This window comes from Oreochromis niloticus, linkage group LG18 (assembly GCF_001858045.2).
Source record: "Oreochromis niloticus isolate F11D_XX linkage group LG18, O_niloticus_UMD_NMBU, whole genome shotgun sequence".
Taxonomy (NCBI): Eukaryota; Metazoa; Chordata; class Actinopteri; order Cichliformes; family Cichlidae; genus Oreochromis; species Oreochromis niloticus.
The window spans coordinates 36820107-36844502 of record NC_031982.2 but is presented as its reverse complement, the minus strand read 5'-3'; the positions used below and the strand labels follow the sequence as shown (position 1 = coordinate 36844502).

At 41.5% G+C, this 24396-nt stretch overlaps 1 long non-coding RNA gene and 1 gene segment (V, D, J or C); one reads left to right on the top strand and one right to left on the bottom strand.

Annotated features, from left to right (window-relative positions):
* The first annotated feature begins 5618 nt into the window (after positions 1–5618).
* On the top strand, positions 5619–8700 carry LOC102081828 (T cell receptor alpha variable 8-2-like). The segment is given in 2 exon segments: positions 5619–7698; positions 7782–8700. Coding segments are annotated over 2 exon segments (405 nt in total).
* A 5506-nt stretch (positions 8701–14206) lies between these two features.
* On the bottom strand, positions 14207–22795 carry LOC109201838 (uncharacterized). Of its 4 annotated transcripts, XR_003214837.1 has the most exons (4): positions 22754–22795; positions 18951–21016; positions 18770–18838; positions 14207–18692 (listed from the first exon to the last, which is right to left on the bottom strand). It is a non-coding gene; the product is annotated as an uncharacterized LOC109201838 (long non-coding RNA). The 4 variants fall into 4 exon arrangements; XR_003214835.1 differs by having other exon boundaries at positions 18770–21016; XR_003214836.1 differs by having other exon boundaries at positions 14207–19232; positions 20872–21016.
* Positions 22796–24396: the final 1601 nt, after the last annotated feature.

Genomic DNA, 24396 nt, shown 5'->3' with positions numbered 1-24396 from the left:
CTGTTATGTTTTGTAGATTTACAGATTATATAATATAACATCTTGGTTTAAATCAATTCCTACAAGTTTAAGTTAACATGTTATTTATTTCAACTGTTAATTTGTATTGTTTAAACTTATCTTCCTATCTGTCTTCCAGAAACAAAAGGAGGAAATGCAGTTTTACTTCCTGCTTTATAGCTTCTGGGTTCATCTGAGGTCACAGGATGAGACCAAGTGCAGAAGGGGAAGAATTCTTGTAATTTAATAAAGTTGATTTTAGAGGGTTTATGGAGAAATAGATTTATTGTTGTAATATGTATTGGTTACACCACAGAGTTTATGTTGCTAGTAAAGAGTAGCAGTAGAGGTTTAAATATGATGTTCATCTTACCTACTGAGTGGAATTGTCCAGATAAGAAATTGTTTGGTTAAGTGGGTTATTTAAGCAGAAGAACTCGGGTGTTTGAGGAGAAAGGACCAGTCAGTGTAGCTGTGTGCAGTTTGACCTTAATATTCTGTTGAGTTAAGTTCAGTTATGTTTATTTGAACTGAGTTAATTATGGAGTTGAGTTTATTTGTTTTTGTAAATATTGTTTGGGTCACAAAATGGTGAATAAATCACTCGCTACACTGGACAGCATCTGTCTCCTGCACAAGTCCTACCACATGGTGCCATATAAATTATACTGAACTTAGTGTTTTCTATCAAGCATTCGTACTACAATGGAGGCATCAGGGAGCAACCTGGGGTAAGTATCATACCCAGGAATATTTGGCATTCAAACTGGAGCAGCGAGGAACTGAACCACCAACCTTCCACAAACCTGTGAATTACCTCCACGTCTGAGCTGACGTTCTCAGATAAAATGTTGATGTCACCTCTGCAGGTCGCAGACAAGTGGCTGACAGAAGTAGAGAAGTTTTACTATTTGGGGTCTCGTGAGGGGAAAATCTTCACAACTTCTAAAAGAAGAAAACTGATCTACCAGATCTTCTGAAGGTGATTTCATCAAAGACAAGATCTCCAATGAAAGCAGAGCAGCAGAAAGACGTGCTGAGTGTGAAGCTGTCAGCAGGGGGAATAACACAGGGCTGTGAATGAGTCCTGTCACTGTGATCAGGCTCCTCCTTCTAATCCACCAACTTAGTGTTGATGAAGACTAAACAGAGAGATCACAGCTTCTTTATACTTGCTGTAGCTCACAGTTACTCTACACTGCAGATATGACGCCTCTGTTCATCTCAGTGCTGCTGGCTGCTATGTGCCTCGGTATGAACACAACTCTGTTTCTTTGATATCAATCCAACATTGACATGATTCTTTAACAGCACACTGATACTGTTTGTTGGTGTTTTACAGAATGCAGAGCACAAAAAGACAACGTGCTGCAAGCAAAAGGAGAAGAGACTGCTGCTGCAGGAGGCACAGTAACACTTGGCTGTCTCTATAACACCAGCAGTTTATCAAATTATTATCTCTTCTGGTACAAACAGGATGGAAACAACAGCCCCAAATTCATCCTGAGTCGTTTTAAAGTTGGTGAAGGGAAAACAGAGGCTGGAGACAGATTTTCATCCACACTGGATTCCAGCATCAGATCAGTTCCTCTGAAGATCCAGAAGCTTCAGCTGTCTGACTCTGCTGTGTACTACTGTGCTCTGCAGCCCACAGTGACAGGAAACACCAAAACTCTGTACAAAAACCTTTGGAGCAAAGACAACAGAATACTCCACAACATCCACTAGAGGGAGCCACACACTGTTAAACCTCTGATTCTTGTGTCATTGGACTGATGACAAAGACAACAGAGAAATGAAGCAGTAAAGATCAGAGACAGAGACAGAGCTGCTGTGGAAGCACAAAACTATTTGATTGGCTCAGCTATTAAACTGGCCCCGCCCACTGAAGTTGAGCTCATCCAATGACATTATTTGTTGGTCATTGTGCTGCAGTGGAAGAACATTGTTCATGTGCTGTCTGTCTGGCTTTAATAACTCCAAAGACATGTTGCTGCACCTCTTTTTGCTTCTATCTCACATTATAGGTGAGTTTAAGAACAGGGATTAAAGTTTAGTTGAAGCTGCTGCATTAAGCAGATATACAGACTGCATTTCACTACTTTTCTTCTTTCTTTTTCCAGGACTAACAGCTGGAGACTCAATCACTCCTCAACAAACTGAAGTCACTAAAACAGAAGGAGAATCTGTCAAACTCACATGTAGCTATGAGACACGTGCAAGCAGTGCTAACCTTTATTGGTACAGACATCATTCTGAACTTCAGGCTCCTCAGTTTATACTCTGGAAAAGAGGAAAAGGAACTGCAGCTGAATATATTCCTGATAATCGATATGGATCCCAAACATCTTCTACATCAACTAGTCTGACCATAACAGCCCTAACCCTGGCAGACACAGCTCTCTACTACTGTGCTCTACAAACACAGTGATACAAAGTGTAGAAGAGGCTGTACAAAAACCTGAACACAGATATCTGACTACTCTTCAAAGAGGAGGGAAGTGGTTTTGAAACCACGACTTCTGATCTGATCAATTTGCCATTTCCTGTTTTTATCAGATTCACTGTGGTTACACCTGCTTAGGAGAAACTTTGGGAGGATTCAGAGCAGAACGAGTCCGACAACAGCAGCAGACTACAGGCCTGACATTCATGTTTCAAACTAAGAGTTAAATTCCCTCCTTAAGCACGTCCCACATGAGTGATTAATGCTCTTTGAGAGGCCTCAGGATCTGATCTAGTCTACTATTTTAGGATGGACTCCTGGAAATAACCTGAAAATAACTTGCAGGTAAGAGAAAGAGTGTCTTACTCTTGACCTACATCTCCTCTCTGAGTACACCATCCTCAACAAAAATAATCAGAATTAACAAAAGCCTGATTAAACTGATGGTTAGATTTCTTTGTTCCAGTCATCATGTAACAGCTCCAGGAATCAGCTGCAGTCAGGACACAGCACTCTCACACTCTTCAAATCCTCTGAACAATAAATGTCCAAAATTTTGAGGGCATCTGAAAATACTCATTTGAGCATAATCAGTGTTTAATGTAAATGTAGTAAAAGCTCATCAAAACCACAGTCGCACAAAATGTCTTCACTCAAGGTCCCACCCACCAGTTTATATCTCAATAAAAACATATTTTCAGGAAGTGTTCAAAGCAAGATATGAAGTTTAATTTTCTATTCTTAGGCAGCTAAATTAACACAGGTGTCCCATTTAGTCATAATTTTAATATTATAAATACTCAGTAACACACATGCAGTGTTGAAAGAGCCTGATCTACCACTAAATACCACGCTGAGGTTTTTGTTCCTGTCTCAGTGTCTGTGGATCGCAGTAATGGCTGTTGGTCCCTGCTGCCAGCTTCAAGCACAGCCTAATAATAATAATGGATTGCATTTATATAGCGCTTTTCTCTGCACCCAAAGCACTTTACAATTCCACTATTCAGTCACTCTCACATTCACACACTGGTGGAGGCAGTTACAGTTGTAGCCACAGCTGCCCTGGGGCAGACTGACAGAACCAGCAAGCTTCTGCTTACAGATGAGCTTCCCAATCCCCTGAACCACGGTCGCCTCAGACCCCAATAGTGGTCTCAGTTTCAACTGTGAAGAGAAGACTTTGAGCTGCAGGTTCGACAGGACCAGGCAAGAAAGCCAGACATCAGAATAGGACAAAGAGGCTTGCCTGGGACATGAAACACCACCATTGGATTACTGAAGACTGGAAGAAGGTGTTATGCACTGATGAGTCAACATTTGAAATCTTCAGTTCATCACGCAGGATCTTTGTGTGCCGTCAAGTAGGTGAAAGGACGGCTCCACAGTGTGTGGCATCAACTGTCAAACAGGAGGATGTGTGATGGTCTGGGGCTGTTTGCTGGATCCAGAGTCGGTGTTTGGACACACCTTCTCATTTAATGGTTTTTCTTTATTTTCATAACTGTTCATTGGAAACATGGACCCGTATGAAATAACGGCAGTGGAAACTCTGAAGACCAACCGCTACTGACTTAGCCCGATATATTTTCCTACCTTGTCTGTGGAGTCAGCGCATACACGGCGAACCAATTTCACAATTATAAATCTCTGGAGGCGCACATCCAATTCACCAAGGACTAGGGAGGGGTATCGTTTAGGTTTTATCCAATACAGGTGCCAAACCAGTACTTTTGAAATTGTGCCGGTGCTTAAACAATGGAAAAAACACAAACTTTGTCGAAAAACCTCTCATGTTTAACTGTTTCCCACTTTTTCTTTGGTCATTTTAGCCTTTTTGGCCAGAGTGACGGGAGTATCTGCCATCACACAAGAAGACAGCTGCGTGTAACTAGTTCACCTTACATGTATTAATGTAATAACGTGGTTAGCCTACTCAACGTAAATTACACACGAACAACATTAAGCTACTGACCCAGAGAAGAACGGCTGCTGCTGCCATCATCATCCTCATCATTTCTGCTACACTGACAGGGCTAGGGGCCAGGACTCTTCGGGGTCTTGGGGGATGTTGCTAACTCCGCGTCCTTTAACAGGAACCACACCCACAGTAGATGTGCTCGGTGTGAGGTCTCGCAGCAAGCTATCAAACACGGCGCATTTCTCGGCTTTTAAAAAAACACTATGCATCGCCAGGTGTTTCATCGGATTTGAGGTGTTACCTCCTTTGCACAGTATCACAGTATCACCTTAAAGCACTTGTTGCAGGCTGCTGAGTTTGCATCTTTTGCTGTGAAGTACAGCCAGACTTTTGACCGCTTCGCCTTGGGCGTTTTTAATAGTAGCTCTGCTCTAAAAGAACGTACGTACCTGGGCCCGCCTACTATCCTTGGAAAGGTAAAATGATTGGCTAGAATCCAAAGTGTGTGACATCTCAGGAAAAAAAGCAACGAAATAAAGCAACGAAATGTGCGCTGCTTTTCGGTCTGGTTACTACCGTTAATGTCAGAACCGGTGCCATCATGGGACAGGATACCGGTACCCATCCCTACCAAGGACTGCGTACAAGATTTGGCTATTTTTAAGCCTGTACATCGTGAATTCGCCGTCATTCAAACAAAGGTAAGTCAGCTCGAGTACTGCGAGTAAAATGCATTTGAATTTCCTCCGAGCATTCAGATTAGTGCAGCATAAATTCATTCATGAGGGGGAAATTACAGTGAGAACATGTTGAGGCTCTGTTAGATGGATAACATAGTGCACTGATTTGTCCTGAGGGATTTAGTTATTCTCTACCGTTAAGGAAATTGCACTAATTAATTCATATTTATTATAAATAATCCTAATTATACATATTGCTTCATTGTTTGTGTGCTGTGTCACTAAAAATACATTCTGCTTTAGTTTTATACATTGATTAATGACCTGCAGAGTCTCTATATCATTTTAAGTGATTCATAAAAGTTGAGCTTCATGCTTTCTCCATCTTGAAGTGATTACATCCTTGCATTACATACTGCGGGTTCATTTTTTTGCTGGCAGATTAAAAAGAGAACAGGCAGAAACATGCAGCGTTCTATAGATGGATACAGAAAAAAACATTACATGTATGTGCTAACTTTCTAAACACTTTATTTGTTACATTTATGATAAATGGATTTGAAAGTAGATAAAACATTTGTGTCGGCCTTGTTCTTGTCTTTAAATTAACTTTGTCTGTGTTTCAGGTACTGCACTCTCAAAGACTCTTTTAGCCCTTTGTTTGCTATCTCGGCGGTCACCCCTCCAGTGACATCACGCTCCAAAGCCCTGTAGGCTCACCTGTGCTTGTATATTGTGGCCCATTAAAGGAGTTGAACATATACAGGGCTGAGGGGAGATGATCCTTTTATGACCAGGAATAAAAGCTGTGAGGGGAGACTGGAGCTTTGGAGTTGGCTGCAGGCGTGATTGTGGCAGTGCTGTGAGCGCAGCCTCCCCTTGCACGTAAAACGTACGAGTGGCTCTTGCGTTCTGTTTGCAGTCTCTCGTGGTCCGATTCCAGCAGGATCGCATGTTTAGACCCAACAATAGGGTTTTACAGATGTTTAATTATGGTTAATGTTTAATAATGAGTATGAAGGGAGGGGGTGCAGGATGGAGACACACAGGAGCCACTGATCTCGGTGTCAGTGGGTCGAGTAAACTATGACTGACAAATAGGTTTAAAGAGTAAAAGTAAAAAGTATTTGTGTATGATTGGGTTAACAGCTGTATACTAAAATGAGAGTTCTTGAGAAAATGTCATTCTGTAATGAAAGAAGAAGAACATGTAATGAAGGAAAGTTTAAATCCTGTTTGAAAACCCAGCAGGGTGCTCAGGAAGGAGCAACTAAACCCCCCGCTGCTGGTGACCTTCTACAGATCCACCATCGAGAGCCTGCTGACCTGTGCAGTGACAGTGCAGCACGCCAGCTGCACGGAGGCACACGGGAAGAGACTGCAGAGGGTGGTGAACGCAGCACAAAAACTCAACGGCCGCCCCCTGCCCACCTTGTCTGCCGTCCACAACTCCTGCTGTCTTAGCAGGGCCAGAAACATTTTAAAGGACACTCCCCACCCCGGCTACCATCTTTTCAACCTACTGCCCTCTGGCAGGCGCTACAGATCCATAAGGGCCAGAACAAACAGACTCAGGGACAGCTTCTTCCCCAAAGCCATCACCATACTCAACTCAGACCTGTACAAAAGTAATCAGCACTGAAATATCATCAGTTCTCTGCCTGTCTGTCTCTGTCAGTACTGTACTGTGTATTTATATTTAGAGTAGTGTATACTTTAATTATTGTTCAGTTTTATAATGTGCTGTAAGCACATGTGCACTTTTATAGAGCTGTTCCCAATTTTATGCTGTCGTTATACTATGTATAATGACAATAAAGGCTTTCAATTCAATTCTTTCAATGTTTTCTTCTCTGTATGTGGAGAAAGTTAACTCAATAAAGAGAGATGATGAGGTGACCGCTGCACAACCTGTGAACCTGCACATAGTTTCATAGTTTTGGACTTTGAGAAAGAATCGAGAAGATTTGGATTCCCTCTCAGCCCTCTCTCTCTCTCTCTCTCCTCAGCATGAGCTCAGTTAATTTGGGTTTTAAACTTCAGTTGAATTCAGATTTATGTATATGGCATCAAATCACAGCAGTCACCTCACGATACAGGAAGTGTTACCATGGCAGCAGGAGGGCGTCCCTCTCAGTGCACAGAAGAAACTCATGTGACTCCTGCAGCTAACAGAGGCTGAACACCTCGCTGTGCATTTGAAACTAAATGTTAATTTCCCACTTTAATGCACAAACAAGTTAATAGCAGGGAGGAAATAAATGCACTGGATTACTGACAAAAGATGATTAGAAATATTTGGTCCTACAAAGTGAACAGCTGACTGACTACAGCTCAGCGTGACAGAAACACCAGAACACAAACACAGCCTGACTGTACAAAACACCATCAATGCAAGCTGCTGAACACACAAGCTGTGATGTTAAAATATGAGCTTATTACACAACATTACACAAGCATAAGAAAGATGACGACCCGTTCATATCTGTGATACGACCGTCACAGTGACATCACGAGGGGGAGGGGCTTCCTGTGCAGATGAGGAAAGCTTGAGTGTCGCTCTGAGCCTCATGCAGACTTCTTCTCTGTAGAAGCTTCGTTTCTGTCCAACAGGATGATTTTGGTTCCAGTGCTGCTCCTCCGTGTCTTCACTGGTAACTCACATTTACAAAGAATCTGTTATATCTGCTGTTTCAGACTCGGACCACAATAACTTAAATACCTTTTTCCCCTGTAGATGTGAGCTGTGAGGAGCTCAGTCCAGTCCACAGTGAGCTGATTGTGCTCACCGTGGACAACACCGTGTCTCTGTCCTACAACTACCCCAAACTCGTAACTACAGATTATTTCTTCTGGTATCGGCAACATCCAGGAAAACCACCTCAGTTTCTCATCTCACACTCAGCATCAGGATCTGTGCTAAATAATCCAGTCCCGGGACTGAAGGTCAAAGTGGAGGAAAAACGGATCCAGATGAACATCTCCTCTGTCACAGTGGCAGATTCTGCTGTTTACTTCTGCGCCGTGAAGCCCACAGTGACAGGAAACCCCGAGTCCCTGTACAAAAACCCGACATCTCACCAAAGAGCGCTCATGCTTTAGCTCCTCTGTTCTCTTAGACAACACCGCCATCAAGTGGATTTTTCAAGCTTTGCATGATGCTAGAAGTTTATTTGATTAATTTACAGAGAACTGATGATTCACAGAGTTTGTAAAGACGTTGGTATCAGAGAATGAAATGAAAATCACAAAGTTTAGTACATTTCCATCCGTTTTTGGAATCATCAGCGTCGCCAACAGGGGAAAATATCTGATTGTTGCTTGATGGCTCAGACAGAACAGCAGAGATGTTTTGTGCTCATCTGCTCATAAGAGGAAAGCAGTGAAAAGGAAACCACAGCCTGTTTATTTATGTCCTGTTTCCATCATGAGGAGAAGGTAAGCTGTGAATATACATGTGGAAAAGCACCGTGACGAAAGTTTTCTTGTGATTTGGTGCAAAATAAATAAAATTGAATTGAATTAGAAAAGTGCTGAATCATATTTATTCTTGTTTTGTTTGAAAATCAATAACCAATCAGAGTCTGAGTTGTTGTTGGTCATTTGATAGGAAATAGATGCAGAGATTTATTGAAAAATGCAAACATGAATAAGTGATGCAGTAGACTTATGTTTGACCAGTCCACGTCAGAAATGAGATCATCGGTTTTGTGTTGTCTTTTGAATCTGCATGAGTTTATCTACCTGGGATCAACCATGTAAAGAAATGGACAGAGCACGAGAGAGGTGAAGAAGAGAGTGCAGGCAGGGTGGAGCGGTTGGAGACGAGTGTCGGGCTGGTTTCTGAGAGAAGGAGAGCAGCAACAGAGCAATCGAAGGTTTAGATGTGCTGTGATGTTTTGAGACAGTGGAGCTGGAGGTGTTCAGATGTTCAGTGGGAGTCAGCAGGATGGCAGGATCATAGTCGCCACTTTCTTCTACCTGGTATTTACAAATGATCAGTGTTATGATTTCTAGTAAAAACTATTTTAAATATCAAAGTCACCTTCTCCAACAAAATGGTTTGTGCTGTCGACCTGCAGCCAAAGACCCCAAAACAGGAAGTCTGAACTGGCTCTCTGTTTAAAGTCCTAGTCTACTGTGGCTGTGTGTCATACAGGTGTCTTCCTGCTTCCTGTGAGAAGAAAAACAGACTCCTGAGGAGCCTTGCAGGTCCGGTCCTACCAGCCACTCCTGTTAATGGCAGCAGGGATAGCTGGTAGGCTGGAGTCATCTGTCAGAGCCATGTACACTGATATGGATCCATACGCAGGGTTGGGGTTAGACTTCAGTAGCACATTTTCACATTCATTTTAGCACAGTCCCCTTAAATACATCTGGATTGAAACACTTTGCTTTTGTCTTTGTTTTAATCTTTCTCATTTTTATCTTAGTAAAAAGTAAAAGACTTCCAGTCTCCTCTAAAAGTGTAAAACAAACATTGGAGATGCAGCTTCAAATTGCATACAAAATGTTTATGAAGTTATATTTTCAGTAAACACAAAATCACAAACAAAAGGCACAAAAAACAAAAAGCAGTATCATGAAATGAATATATCACAGACGGCAGCTCCGGACTCTCAGGGTCTGTCTCTGTTGTAGTCTCAGCCAATCAGAGACTTCGTTACCCTGCCAGATTTAGCCCATCCATCTGCCACAAGAAAGGCTGCGAGGGTGTAGGAGCGCTCCACCTCCCTCTATGTCTCAGTACAATATTACAGTTTTTTTCAGTCGCTTTGGTGCTTTTCTCAGATCAAAGCCATTAGTGCGACCTCCACAACATTCAGTCATTTGTGCGCATCATAGTAGCAACGTCTCCTTCCTCTGAAGAAGTTACAAATGCTCTCGGACATGTATCAGTTGCTTTCATACAGATCTCTGCTGTTTTATAACATCATTTCTTTATGTCAGTCAAAATTAATTATACTTTTGGATGTTGAATAGTCGTTCCCAAGAAAACTAATAGTCTTCACTTCATTCATTGAGTCATTAAATACAAAATTGTTGAATTAGTTATCAAATTCTGTCAAGCAAATTTTATACGTTTTGTTTTCATTTCAGTCGTGGGAGTCCTGCAGAGGGTGGATTCGCCACGTTCCTCGCTGCATTGCAAGACATGATATCTGCTGTGATGTAGATGAAAATATGTGGCCAGACAGACAAGAACGTCTGGATGTGGCAGAATAATTTACGTCTGTTCAGTTACTGTTGTATTGATCTCATTTGTGCACAGCTCAACCAAAAGAGTGTTTCTTATGTTTATTCTAAATAAGTGACTGCAGAGTATTTTTCTGTTGCACAATGTTGTAGAATTACAAACAGCCGACACAGTAAAAATGTGAAACATGTATTCAGTGTCTTGTACTCACTTACTTCCCTAACTACAGGATTGTCTAACTTTACTGTAGATTTTACTCTACATGGCAGGACAAAAAGTCTATAGTGCTGTGTTGAGCAGTTGTGTCACCGAGAGCTGAGAGAACACTGAACACCGTCATAGTGACAACATGACAAAGCCATTTGACTGTCTTCTTCACCAAGATGGTGTCAAGACTTCTCGTTTTGTCACACTGGCAGTTTCATTGACATGAATACTTGTTTTTGAGGAATGTGTTATCGATTATGAGCGAGTGACCTGCTTTTGCAGGCTATCCACTAGGTTTTGCAGTTTGCACCAATTGTTTTGAGAAATACACTAACTGCTGTGCAAATGTTAATAGTGATGTGAGAAAAGCACCAAAGTGACTGAGAAAACCTGTAAAACACGTACAGTTTTTGTGTTTAGTAAGGTTTATTATGGGATAACCTTCCTTTGGTATAACTGAGGTGCACTCAGACATTAAATAAACACAGTAACAGAACATCCACCCTTCTTATTTTGGGGCCAGCTGGTGGGGGCAGCAGCCTAAGCAGAGAAGCCCAGACCTCGCCATCCCTGGCCGCCTCCTCCAGCTTATCCAGAGGAACACCGAGGCGTTCCCAGGACAGCCGAGAGATATTATATCTCAAGCATGTTGTGGGTCTGCCCCGGGGCCTTCTCCAGGTGGGACGTGTCCAAAACACCTCATTCAGGAGGCGCCCTTGTAAAATGCTTGAAACACCTCCATGGCTCCTTTAGATGTGAAGGAGCAGCAGCTCTCTGCTCTGAGCCCCTCCTGAATCAGAATCAGAATCAGAATCAGAATCGTGTTTATTGGCCAAGTATATGTGCAGACAAATACAAGGAATTTGGTTCCGGTAGATGGTGGCTATCAAGCACAGCAATGTAAAACACACACACACACACGTCTATATATACATTACACATGCATACACATACATACACAAAGCTGTGTAAACCAACTATAAATAACTAAACTTATGTACATAAAATACAGAAATGAAATGAGGTGGAATGAATACTACAAAATGTACATAAGGTGCAGTTGCAGTCTGGCAGTGGGAGCAGTGTGACAGGTCAACTGAGCTCCTCACCCTATCTCTGAGGGAGCGGCCAGCCACCCTGCTGGAAAAGCTCATTTCCACCGCTTGTATCCATGATCTCATTTTTTCAACCACGGCGTGGACAGAGATGAAAAGTGATGCTCAGCTCTCTCTTCACCACGATGGACCGGTGCAGCATCCGCATCACTGCAGCACTAATCTGTCTGTCGATCTCCCTTCTACCATCACTCGTCAACAAGGCCCTGAGATACTTAAACTCCACCACTCCACCCTTTTCTGGCTGAGGACCATGGGCTCAGATTTGAAGGTACATCGCGAGCTGGAGGCCATCACCTGATGAAGCCAACAGAACCACATCATCCACAAAAAGCAGAGATGAGATTCTGAGACCACCCAGCTGGAAGTGTTCAGCTACTGTGTCCATGAAAATTATGAAAGGGCAGCGCTGGCATTTCTTATGTGGATCGAGCTCTTGAATGGTTGTACAAGGATCAAACGAAGAACACCTCAGACTCCCAAAGCTCCTCCCACAGAATACTCAGAGGCACACGGTCGAACGCTTTCTCCAAGTCCACAAAACCTGCAGACTGGTTGGGCGAACTCTCAGGGAACTCCCATGTTGCAGCGTTGCAGAGTTGATGAGTATAGTTGGAGCACATTCTGTGGTCATTCTTAATGCCAGTCCAGTGTGTTTTTTTTTTTGTCTCTTCTTTGATGAGAGTTTAATACAAGAAATAAGTTGAACTGTAAAATGTTGAAACTGAAACACACAGATTGGTTTTTCCCAGCATAGATATGTGTGACTGTAGCTGTAAGAAGTTTAACTTGATAAAAAAGTAAATCAAAAGACAAACCTGCAGACCAGCCTGTGTCCATCCCAGTCAGCTTTTCCTCCATTATGAAAACATTTTCATTATTCTTACCTGCAGTTATTAATAAACCTGTTAATTCTTTGTGTCCAGTGAATAGAATTACTGTAATATCATTAAGAATAGATAAATTATTATCAATGTACACATACAACAAAAATAAACTAAATGAATTTTAGTTTCTTTTAATTAAATGAAGCTTGAAGCTATTTAAAGAACAATTAATACAAATTATTAATAAAAAGTTGTGATGGTGCATGTGTTTTTTGTCATATTCAGGATACATTTGTACACATGAGCTTCAGGAGAGACATAAAAACTACAGCGATGACAAAAATGTGTGAAATGATGAACTAAAGATCTTTTGATTTGACTTGTTTTTCATGTTAAAGTCAAACTTTTATCGTCTCGGTCACATTTATCCACGCTGGTTGAATCTTTTACAGTTTTGAAATATTCCAAAACAGAAACTTGTTTCTGAGGAAACCTCTGATTTTTACACTGTTTATACTGAATTCATGTATTAAAAACTCTTTTCTTTGTCTCTATAATACTCAATGACACTCACATTCATATGGTTGTATCCAGCAGCCCTCTTACGTCACATATGTGCAGTTGCAAATAAATACCACAAGGTGGTGCTAGTGCCACATGAAAAATCTCATGAGGCGCTCGCAGTTCTCCACCTACTGGCAGCAGAACTACAGACAGCAGATATGAGATGATGGCTGTGTGTAACCTGCATGAAATAAGGTGACAAAGACATGAATCCAACATGTGAAGACAGTGCACTGACTCAATCGTGTGTTATTTTAAAGTCAGCAAACACTTCATGTCTGGATTCAATGATAGAAACGTTCCTATAAAACCAGTGAAATTCAGCCCATCATCACATGCCAGAGTTTCTACTGGATCCAGTTCTGGTGACTGGGATCCTCGATTCATGAGTCCAGTTTGACTTTTCTCTTTCTAACTTCATATTTGAATTGATCAGAGCGGGCTGGAGGCAGGTTGCATCTATAAATGTATGTTGACTTTGGACTTTGTGTTCTGATCGATCATCTCCAGCCTCAGCAGAAACATGTGTGGCCGGGGTGTAGCTCAGACCTGCCAGGGCAGGTCAGCCACTTACCAGGTCGGTGGTTCGATCCCAGGCTGCTCCAGGTTGCATGCCAAATATCCTTGAGCAAGTTACTAACCCCATTTGCTCTCTGATGCATCCATCAGAGTCTGACTGTGTATGAATGTTAGATAGAGCAGTTAAGAGCTTAGAAGAAGTGAATGAGTGTGACTGGTGAATGAAATAGTTGTATAAAGTGCTTTGAGTGCTCAGACAGAGAAGAAAAGAGCTGTATAAGAACCAGTCCATTTACCACTGCTGCCTCAGACTTCTGTTCTTCACTAACAGAGTGAAGTCTGGCTGCTGTGAACAGTACTAACAGCACTTCAGCCATAATCAGCCTGACCTCTGACCTCTCCCCTCATTCACAGAGCAAACTGCTCCCTGGAAGTGTTATTCTCCATTATGACTGTGTCGTCTGATTTAAGACTCAAAGGAGCTCATCTCATCTGCACTCACGCTCACACAGATCACAGCGTTCCTGCTCTGATGTGACAGACTCAGTCTGCACGAGTAAAGGTCAGAGGTTATCTCACAGTTCAGTCCATGCACTCAGGGCTCAGGTGCTTGTAAGAGTCACAGATTCTTTGAGGCTCAGAGTGTTTTTATTAGATGCACCATGTTGGGTCTAAACTCAGACCCCGCTGTATCCAGGACTTATTCCCATGAAAGAAAAACAAGGCAACAGTGTTCGATCGATTACTTGCGCAAGGGAGGCCTTTGGTCAAGAACCAGCTCTTGGAGCTCACGCTCCTAACCTGTCTCCAGCCCAAAGTCCTTCAAAGAGCAGCTTCCCTCGCAGCTATTTATTGACAAACTGTTACAGTTCACACAATAGTTTACAACACGTACCTCCCCTCTTAACCCCCCTTGGTTACAAAGACGAGGCACTGTATGTATATATGTGTGTGTGTGTGTGTGTGTGTGTGTGTGTGTGTGTGTGTGTGTGTGTGTGAGAGAGAGAGAGAGAGAGAGAGACCTCCTGCTGGGCAGGAAGCTTACATCAAACAGACCTTTCAGATAGGATGTATCTACAATAAAAGACTACAGCCCCTCACCCAAAAACTCAAGAATCTGGGGAGGGGGACTGTGGAACTGCTTTCATCCCACAGTTAAACAATGTAGGAATGGATGGTAAGCATAAAAATGACAAACATTAACAATTCACTCTAACACACCATGTTTGTAAAAGTCTTAATTTAAAGATGGCTAAAATGTTTTAATGTATAATCCTCCTCTCGACATAGATGGAGCAGCTCCTCTGTCAGGTACCTCGGGTTCACCTGACTAACACCATCACCTGCATCAACATCACGAGTCTTATAAAGAAGTCGACCACCACCTCTGTTTCCTGAGGAGGCTGAACAGCGCTGGACTGGATGTTGGTGTCCTCGGGTCCTTCTACAGCTGCACTGAGGGGGTTGGGGGTTCGTAAAGTCTGCAGAGGACTATCAGGTGCAGCTTAACGTCCATCAGGGACATCTACACCGTCAGGTGCAGAGAAAGAGCCACCTGTATCCTACCTCCTCCCCCACCCTGCACATGTACTGTTTACTCGCCTGGCCTCCAGGAGGAGGCTGCACTACATTAATGCAACACCACCCAGACTGACACACAGCACACATCTGTTATTTATATCAATATATTTCTGTATTTTGTTTTTAATATTAATTTTTATATTTATTCTACTTCATTCAGCTGTTTGACCTGTTGATTCATGGCAGGCTGCAAATATCATCACCTAAAAACTGTCTTACAGTCACATCAGGTCAAACAGCTGAATGACAATAAAGCTTCAAATTTAGTGTAAAACGTACCACAGTTTTAAAATAGACGCTCAAGAAAATACATTTACTCCTGTTAGGTATTAACTCAAAGTAACTCAAGATCAAATCTGAAAGTCCACAAATGTTTATTGCAAATAAAGACATAAAATAAAATCAGGCAAAGTTCAGCAACAAAGAGAATAAACTAGCAACAATAGAAACAACAGAAAAACAGAAACCATCAAACACAAACTCCAGAAATGTGATTCTGTTGGTCTGGATGGACCAACGTTTCATCCTTCATCCAACTTCAGCCTCAGCTGCCTGCAGCTCTCCAACCTTATTAACAGCACATTTACATCAGGACTGACACAAGCACCTCTGACTAACAGTCAGGTCAGTTTCATGATCATAAATATGTAACATCCAACCTGCAGACTGAAGGAGTCACTTGGATAAGTGATGAAATGTTTCTCTACGTCCACATGAACAGAATCAACTTTCTGGGATTTCCATACCTGGAGGATTGAACATGCATCAAGACAGCAAACACAAACTTACACCACAAAATCACTGAGAAGGCTCCACAGTGGACATCAGGACCTGTGTGAGAACAAAGAACAGAGACAGGAGGAAACTGGCGAGTGTCCAGAGCGAGGGACCGGCTGAGAACAAGTGAAGAAGACTAACAAAAAACAGAAAGGAAATGATGGAAACAGCAGAACTAATTCCAAAACATGACAACAAAAATTCAAGTTTCAAGATTGTTTATTTGTCACGTGCATAGTTATACGAGTACAACAGGCAGTGAAATGTGACCTGATACGCTCCTCAAAATTGTTGTTCACCTGCATTAGTTTATTTTAGGCAGGATGTTGTTGTCCTTATAAATGCATCCAGTGTTAGAGAAGACTCCAGCAGAGCATCAGTGAGATCTGTGTGGCTGCAGGAACTGTAGCAAGTGTGTGAGGTGTTGTCATTAACCACGTCTGTGTCCTGTCTTCATGTCCAAACTCAGAACGCTTTGATGCACTTTGAAACTGCGTCTCATAATTTCATTTTTTTAAAAATAAATAAAAACACCACCTGGAAATGAAACTGGGACGTTGAAAGGAGCAGCTTTAATACTGAAATGATTTTAAAGGCGTTTTGATCCAAGCTGTGAGACGAAGCTGATAAATGTGTCTCTCAACATGTCCTCGTCTAGTTACTGCTGAATGACTTTATTACGTCACCGCAAAGAAACGTTTGTTCAGAGCTGACTTTGTGTTGCAGTTTATATAAGGGCCACACGATGGTGCTGGTGCTCCACCCAACAGGCAAAGCACTGCGCCACCTACAGGACCCTCACAGCACTGCTGCAGCTGCAGTGTAGACAGTCAGGCTCTCAGTGCAAAATCATGTGAAGAAATATGATATTAGATCTATGCTGCAATAAACAGCCGTAACATAGATACTGTGTAAGGTTTACAGACTAATGATGCATTAATGTTGTTATAATCATAAACTAATCATCAGTTCTCTGATGTCCAACATTCAGACCAGCAGAACAAGCTGTTGCTTTGAATCACGTCTAACTCTAGATTTTTACACACTTGTCGTTGTGGAGTTTGTTCCACAGAGTTTGTTCCACAGAGACAGTTTCACTTCTGACTCTTTCAGTCAGAATGAAAAAGAAGCTCAGACTGAAACCATGTTTGCTCGTCTGTGCCGCCATAATCCAACCATGACTAATCTTTAAACTGTGAGTCTTTACTGAGCTGTTGGTCTCACACGTTGGTGTTTGACTGTTTCTCACATTAAGCAACAAAAACATGACCTTAAAGCCTCCACCCAAAAATCCCCACAGCTCCGTCACAGCAAACCAGTCCATACAGACACACACTCCTCCAGTTATTCGTAATGAATAGATACATGAATGTATTATTAATGTATCATCTTTTTGTTTTTGAATCTGAAAAAAATAATAAGTGCTGCATAAATATCAGCTATAAACACTGAAGTCGATTTATTTCCATGTTTAACCATCACGTCTCGTCTGTCATATATTTATATATTTTCTTTATGTCAGAAGATTAATTAAATGTTTCATTTATTTCACGGTTCAGGCTTCATAAATGCTTCTAAAGTTTTTAATGTGTGGTGTCAAACATAAGGCCAGAGGCCCAGAGTCGGCCCACTGCATGTTTTGGTAAATCTGTCTGTGGACGGTTTAATAAATGGGAACATTTCCAGACTCGATTGCTTCACAATAACTTTATCTGTAATAGTTTTGCTGTTCCAGCCAAAGTGACAGTTTTAGGTGAACATGCGCAGCAACATTCAGCGGTCGCTGACAGACACACACATCGGTCTGTGTTTGTTCCTGCGCACATCACAACGCGCTCAAACAGAGTTTGTACCAAAGCTCCAAACGACTGCATGAGTCACTATGTGTTTGTCACACTGTTCACACTCAGCACTAATAAAGACGTGAACAAAGAAACACTTTTCCAGTTTGATGTGGAAGAACTCTGAGCGTGTGCAATCACATGTTGCGTCCGAGCTTCCTGCTCTGCTTCCATCAGCGATGAGAGTCGCACCTGATTGGTCGCTACATTCTGCATGTAAAGTCCAAATATGAAAACAATATAATAATAAAGATCACAGCATGTTGACAGCACTCAGCACTGACCTCTGGCTCTTTCCTGTGTTTCCTGGTTTGGTTGATGCCGTTCTCTCTGGTCTGCACACAGACTCAGCCCAACACCAGCTGAGGTCCAGATCAGGTGAAATAACACCGTTGGAGCTCAGTGAGGCTCTTCTGTCTGAGAAAAACTGTGCAGCAGATTCAGTGTTTGAGCAGTAATGATCACGTTTTACACGCATGCTCAGCTGTCAGTCTGCAAACATTATCTGTTCCTTTCAGTCTCGTCTGCTGCTCTCAGCACAAACCTGAAGATGCTTCTTCAGAGTTTTTGAATCCAGTTATTAACATGTTGTTACTGTTTGTCTCCTTCAGTGTTTATATGTGGAAGCTTTAACTCAACAATCAGCAGATAAACATGTGATGCACAGATCAGAACACATGTGACTGTAAAAGACTTGAGCTCTGCTGCCACACTGAAGAAAGCGATGTTGCTGTATTCTAATGTATTATACATAATGCATATTTGCCTGTATTATAATGACTCTAAATGGACATATTTTTATTTCTTGAGAGGCACAAAGTTCCTGAAAGTGTGCAGGCTGCTTCAGCTGCAGCTTTTTTCCACCACGTGTGTTGGAAACATTCTGAGGTCGGGTTTTTCTTCTTCCGCGTCTGCTGCCGGATGTTTGTCAGGTTGTGAGGCGACCTCAGAGCCTCCCACCGCTGCAGCGCCGCTTCCTCGCTCTGCCCTGCTGCTGCTGGCTTCCTGTCAGCGGTGAAGCTGCAAAAACAACAAATAAAACCCACCAACAAACAGACACGGTGATGTTCGTGTGGTTACAGCCACGTCTCTGACACACAAAAACAAGGTCACACTCTTCATAATGAGGACGATGATGGTGACATCTGTAAACATCTGCAGGGACTCTAGAACAAAGCAAAGGACACACAAGGACAGTGATGTCACACTGGACAAATGCAATGATGAAATGATGAGTGAAACTGAAAGATGTGTGATGACAGTGGACAACAGAGAAACACCAGAGTGAACCAGGTCTCCAAACATGCAGGGCCTCCAGCAGCACCCAGGGTGACGTCTGGGACCAGTTCTTCTGGGACCAGTTCTTCCAGTCTGAAACATTTGTTGGTTCATTTTCTGTGTGGAGCTTTTTACTAAATCAAGTTGTGTTTCTTCAAACTCAAACACAGAAAACATGAAGCAGGTCAGATTCCAGCAGACGGCTCTGATCGGGTTCATAATATCAATGAGGGAACATGGAGGCTCCGCTGCAGTGTGTAACACACGATGAAACAGGAAGTCCTAATAAAATACACAAAGTAACACAAAAATAATCCCTGAAGCATTTTTCTGTGTCTGTTGGTCGAGACATCAAACAGTTCAGCACTTCTCACTGATCTGACTGCTGCTGTGCATAAAACAGAAATCTCACATGAACTCAAACATCCTCCTAAAGTGTCGCTCACAACTTGTCAGCCTTCTTCAAATGCATATGGACTCTAATTTATCAGGTTTTTTTGAAGCATTATCTAAATTCATTTTAATTTCAAAGCTACATGTGCAGAATCAGGAAAATTCACCATCTGAACACAAAGTCAAGGAAGCGATGAAATAATTTCAGATAATTACAGAAACAAATACAAATAAACTGAACATGTGTCCTAGTTAATGAAACTTCTCATCAGACTAACTGACATATTTGTACATTAAAGAAATAAAACAAGCAGACGCTTTATTAAAAATAAAACTTTGTAACGTCGCTAGATGATGCATTTTAAAGGCCCAGCCAGTTATAAAAGTCCAATATTACTCAGTAAAAGGATTAGAAACTGAAACTATATAGATTTTCTATTTATGACCATAATTTAGGTGTTTTTTAAACATGAATTATGTTTATTTACCTTCTAATAAAATGTCAAATATAATATAAAGTGGAGCTTCTAACATCAAAGATAAGCTGTGATTATTAAAGCTGCTCAAACATCTGTGGCCAAAACACAGAAAAATATCCAAATAAGACAAAGAGCTTCATTTATGCAAAATTTTACTGAAACGTTTGGATTTTAGTGAAGATTTAGGAGCAAAACTTTTACTTTGGCCTGAAAAGTGTTTCCTGTTTCTGACACAGTATGAGTGCTGACCTAACCTGGTACAGTAAACCCTGAGCACTGAAAATTCACAAGACTGCATTCTTTATTTTCATTTTCTAACATGTTGTAACATCATCATAAATGTACACGTGTGTTCACAGTAATTATCTGTACTCATGTGCATTTCACTGAATACTGAACTGAGAGAAGGTCGGACTCCATCGGAGCAGCTTCGTCATATGTTTGAAAATGAATTTAAAAAAAGAAACAATAAATATTTCTGATCCTGTGACACCGACTGAGGAGGTTCTGACATCACAACAGCAGAAGAACTAAAGTCTGTTTTCATTTCGAGCTGGACTTTCATTCATGCTTCAGAATCTGAAATTCACCCGTGACAGTAAAGATATTATCAGACAGAAATAAAAATAAATGGAGATGTTTAACAGTCAACAGCAGATATAATAAATTAGTAAATCACACAAATACAAGTTTGAGCTGCTCCACACTAACAAGAACAGCCCACGATCACGGAGTCCTTCATTCTTTCTGTTCACGTCTCATGAAAAGCTGAGTTTGGCTGTTGGTGAAAAACAGAGCCGTGAAATGTGAAACAGATTTCTTTGATCGTTAATATTTGCTGTAACAAGTGAAAGTGCACAGATGATTTGGGTCTCCTGGTGCAGCTGTTGGCGTGTCCACCTGCAGACGCACCTGAGGTCGGATTTTTGGCCTCATCTCTGTGACGTGAAAACTGCGGCGGTGCCACCGGCTGCACACGTTTCATATTTAGGCGTCTGATCTGTTTTCTCACACCGATTGTGAGGCCACACCTGATCGTACATCCTTACCTCCAGCACCGCCTGACCTCGATTTCCCCGCCCACCCCCACTGACACGCTTCCTGTCCCAGCAGGCTTTGAGGCAGAAACCGCAGCCGCCTTCGTCTGTGACGCAGCCATCACGCTGCAGCTCGATCACATCGGGCGACCACATCCTGTGGAAACAGTGAGGCAGAAGATTTTCCAGCAGCAGCAGCAGCAGCAGCCAATCAGATCGCAGATACAAACACCTCCGCAGAATGACAGCGAATCTCTCACACTACAGAAAAATGTGTCAACTTTCACACTGAGATAAAGCAGGCAGATTAGAATACGGTGCTTCTGATAATCATATTCATTCAGTTGTTGGATGTAAATGTGTCTGCAAATGTAAAACTTCTGTCACAACATTTCTGAAAAAGAAAAACTGCAGTTTTCTGCAGAAAACAGTCCAAAATTCTAAAACTGTTCTTTATTATTCGTCCTTTAAATGAGCCTCAAACTGTTTTGTCTTGACACATTAGAGTAGAAAGTTGGCTTTAGGACAGGAATGCGACCGAGCTGAGGGCAGCATCTGATCAGACATGCACGGGGTTGTTACGCACATCTTAGATGAAAATGTCACACAAATTTGACTTTAAGGATAAAAGTCGTATAACTTTGCATCGCCTGCTGCTCCTGTGACTCAAACCCGCACAGAAGAAAATGGACGGAGAGTTATGAGCCTGCAGACGGCTGCAGTTTAACAAAACTGAGACACGTGTGCAGTCATTCTGTGAGCAAATGTTTCTGTTCTTCAATCCTGATAACCAGAAGTATTTGGACAGCAGGTCGTTCTACCCAGATACGTGGTATGGTGTATTATGGGATTCATCTCCCAGTTACTGTGACTGATGTTACCTCATGAAGCCTTGATCACAGTCAGTGTTTGATTGTTTCTTTAAATATTAGCATCATCTAACAAACACTTACTTATTGACACAGTGTGAGTGGAAACTGTTCTTAACGATCGCTGCGTGCTGCAGGATTAAGATTAAGCATTATTAGAATATGTGGCCGTGACTGCTCGTATACTTTGAGCACAGAGTCAGTGCACTCAGACAAACAGGAAGTTTGACAGGTTACATATTTCTTTTAAAATTTGAAGCATTTCTCATTTTTTCAAAGATATAAAACTTACAAAGACAGAAGGTTGAAGTTTGCAGCTAAAATGTAGATATCATATTAAAACACACAGTATATATCAATAATGAGTGTGTTTATGTGTATATATGTATTTATATCTTTCAGCACACAAGATTGCGTACAGTATGTGTACAATACAGAGGTCAGAGGTCATGCATTCAGAGTGATGAACTGGAAAAACTAACCTAGCATAAGTTTACTTCATTTAAAAACAAAGTTTGTCAGCTGCAGTCTGAACGTTTAATCTGCACGTTGTTACATTAAAGACAGAAAAGAATCTAAAGAACAAACACAGACAGATCCTCTCTGCCTGTGGAAAACAGGTGGAGTGGATGTCTCTCTCTGTCTCACACACACACACACACACACACACACACACACACACACACACTGTTTCCACTGAGTGTGGTTGTGTAACCTGGAAGTGTCAGCACTCAGTGATCAGACCGACATGATTCATCCTCACAGATCTGATGATCTGCACTCAGATCAGTAAACTGCACAAACAAATGAACTTTATATCTCACAGCAAAACATCCCAATGACGAGAAATGTGTGATTGGACCGTGACGGTAAACACACCCTCTGTGTCATTATGAAACTTTATGTGTATGCATATGTAAGGTTCATCTAACCTGTTAGAAACTTCAAAGCACAAATAATCAAACTAATGACACTGATAACTATAAATCAGGGTTCTCATGATACTAGACTTTCAGACTTGATACCAGGACCCAGGAGAACTCTGGATACTCCTCATACTTTTCTGTGGGAAAACTCTTTGTCTCCATCCTGCAACAGCAGAAACAGTGAACAAGTCATTTATTGAAAAAGTTGTTAATCTTTCATTTATTTTCAAAATTATTTATTAGATTTGCCAAAATAACTCTTATTATTAATTAATTAATTTTTAAGGGTTTTATTTGTTTTGAAAATCATTGAGATCATTTCATCACATTTGGTAAAGGTAAAGTAAAATCTAAATCTACAGGAGAGGCCAGCCACCCTTTAGAAGAAGCTCATTTCTGCCGCATGTATCCATGATCTCGTTCTTTTGGTCACTACCCACACTCGTGACCATGGGTGAGGGTGGGGATGTAGATCAACTGGGAAATCGAGAGCTTAGTTTTTACACTCAGCTCTCAGACTGGTGCAGCGGCTGCAGTGATGCAGATGCTGCACCAGTCCATCTGTTGAGCTCCTGCTCCCTTCTCCCGTCACTCGTGAACACTCGTGAGATACTTAAACTCTTCCGCTTGGGGCAAGAACCTGACCCAGAGTGGGCACTCCACCCTTTTGATTTGACCCTGATCCTCATTCCCACTGCTTCACACTCGGCTGTAAACTGCTGCAGTGCAGCTCCAGAAAAAAACACATTACATAAAAAGTTTGCATGAATTTGCATGTCCTTTATGTCATTGACAGAAATCTGACTCCCACAGATTACAGTCAATCTGTCAGTTACTGATACTCATCATCTCTACTTGTTATAAAGCACATCTGTCCCTGATTCAGTTTCTTCCAGTCCAGCTTCCACACCTTCCATAAAGTGAAGACCACTGAAGTAAAGAAACCTTAAATTCTTCAGTATTTGCATACTTTTTTTTTTTTTACTTTAAATCAGCAGTTTTAATTAAAACTTGTTTTACTGCTTCAGGAAGACAAAACTTTGTTTGGAAGTGAGATTTCTTTAAGGAAGACTGAAACTCTGTAATTAATATACACTTTATCAGCTTTCATGATTTATCTCTCTTTAAAATGAGACTGTCTTCAAATATATTTTCTTTGTTTGCTGGTGACCCACCCCACAGCCTCACATCCACTTTGCACCAACGAGTGTATTTCTACATTATTTAAGTTTATGTTAAAATATACTCACACACACACACACACACACACAGAGTTATCTTCATATTGTTGTTGTATTTTGCACAAACAGGAAACAGAACAAACAACAAACCACAGAGAGAATCGCAGCTCGCTCCAGTTACAGCAGCTCTGCTGATCTCAAACACTGATTACTCCTCCGTCTGTTTTCTGCATCGAAGAATTATCTTAAAAATCAGCAGCCTGTTACAGCCATCTTAGGAGTCATGATTGAAAATAAAAAATTAAATTAATTAAAATGTAAAAATGGTGCAGTGAACAGTGCTGCTGAGTCAGCAAGGTCATGGGTTTAAATCCACTGATGTTTGGAGTAACTGGCAAAAAACAGGTGTATGAATGTTTGTCTCTGTGTGTTTACCCTGTAAGCTGTGTATGGTACACGCTGCCTGTAATCCTGTGGCAGCTGGAAGTTCATTAAATCACGTTTCAATGCAAAAAAACAAAACAAAGAAAAACCCGGCAATCAGATGACTCTCTATGCACT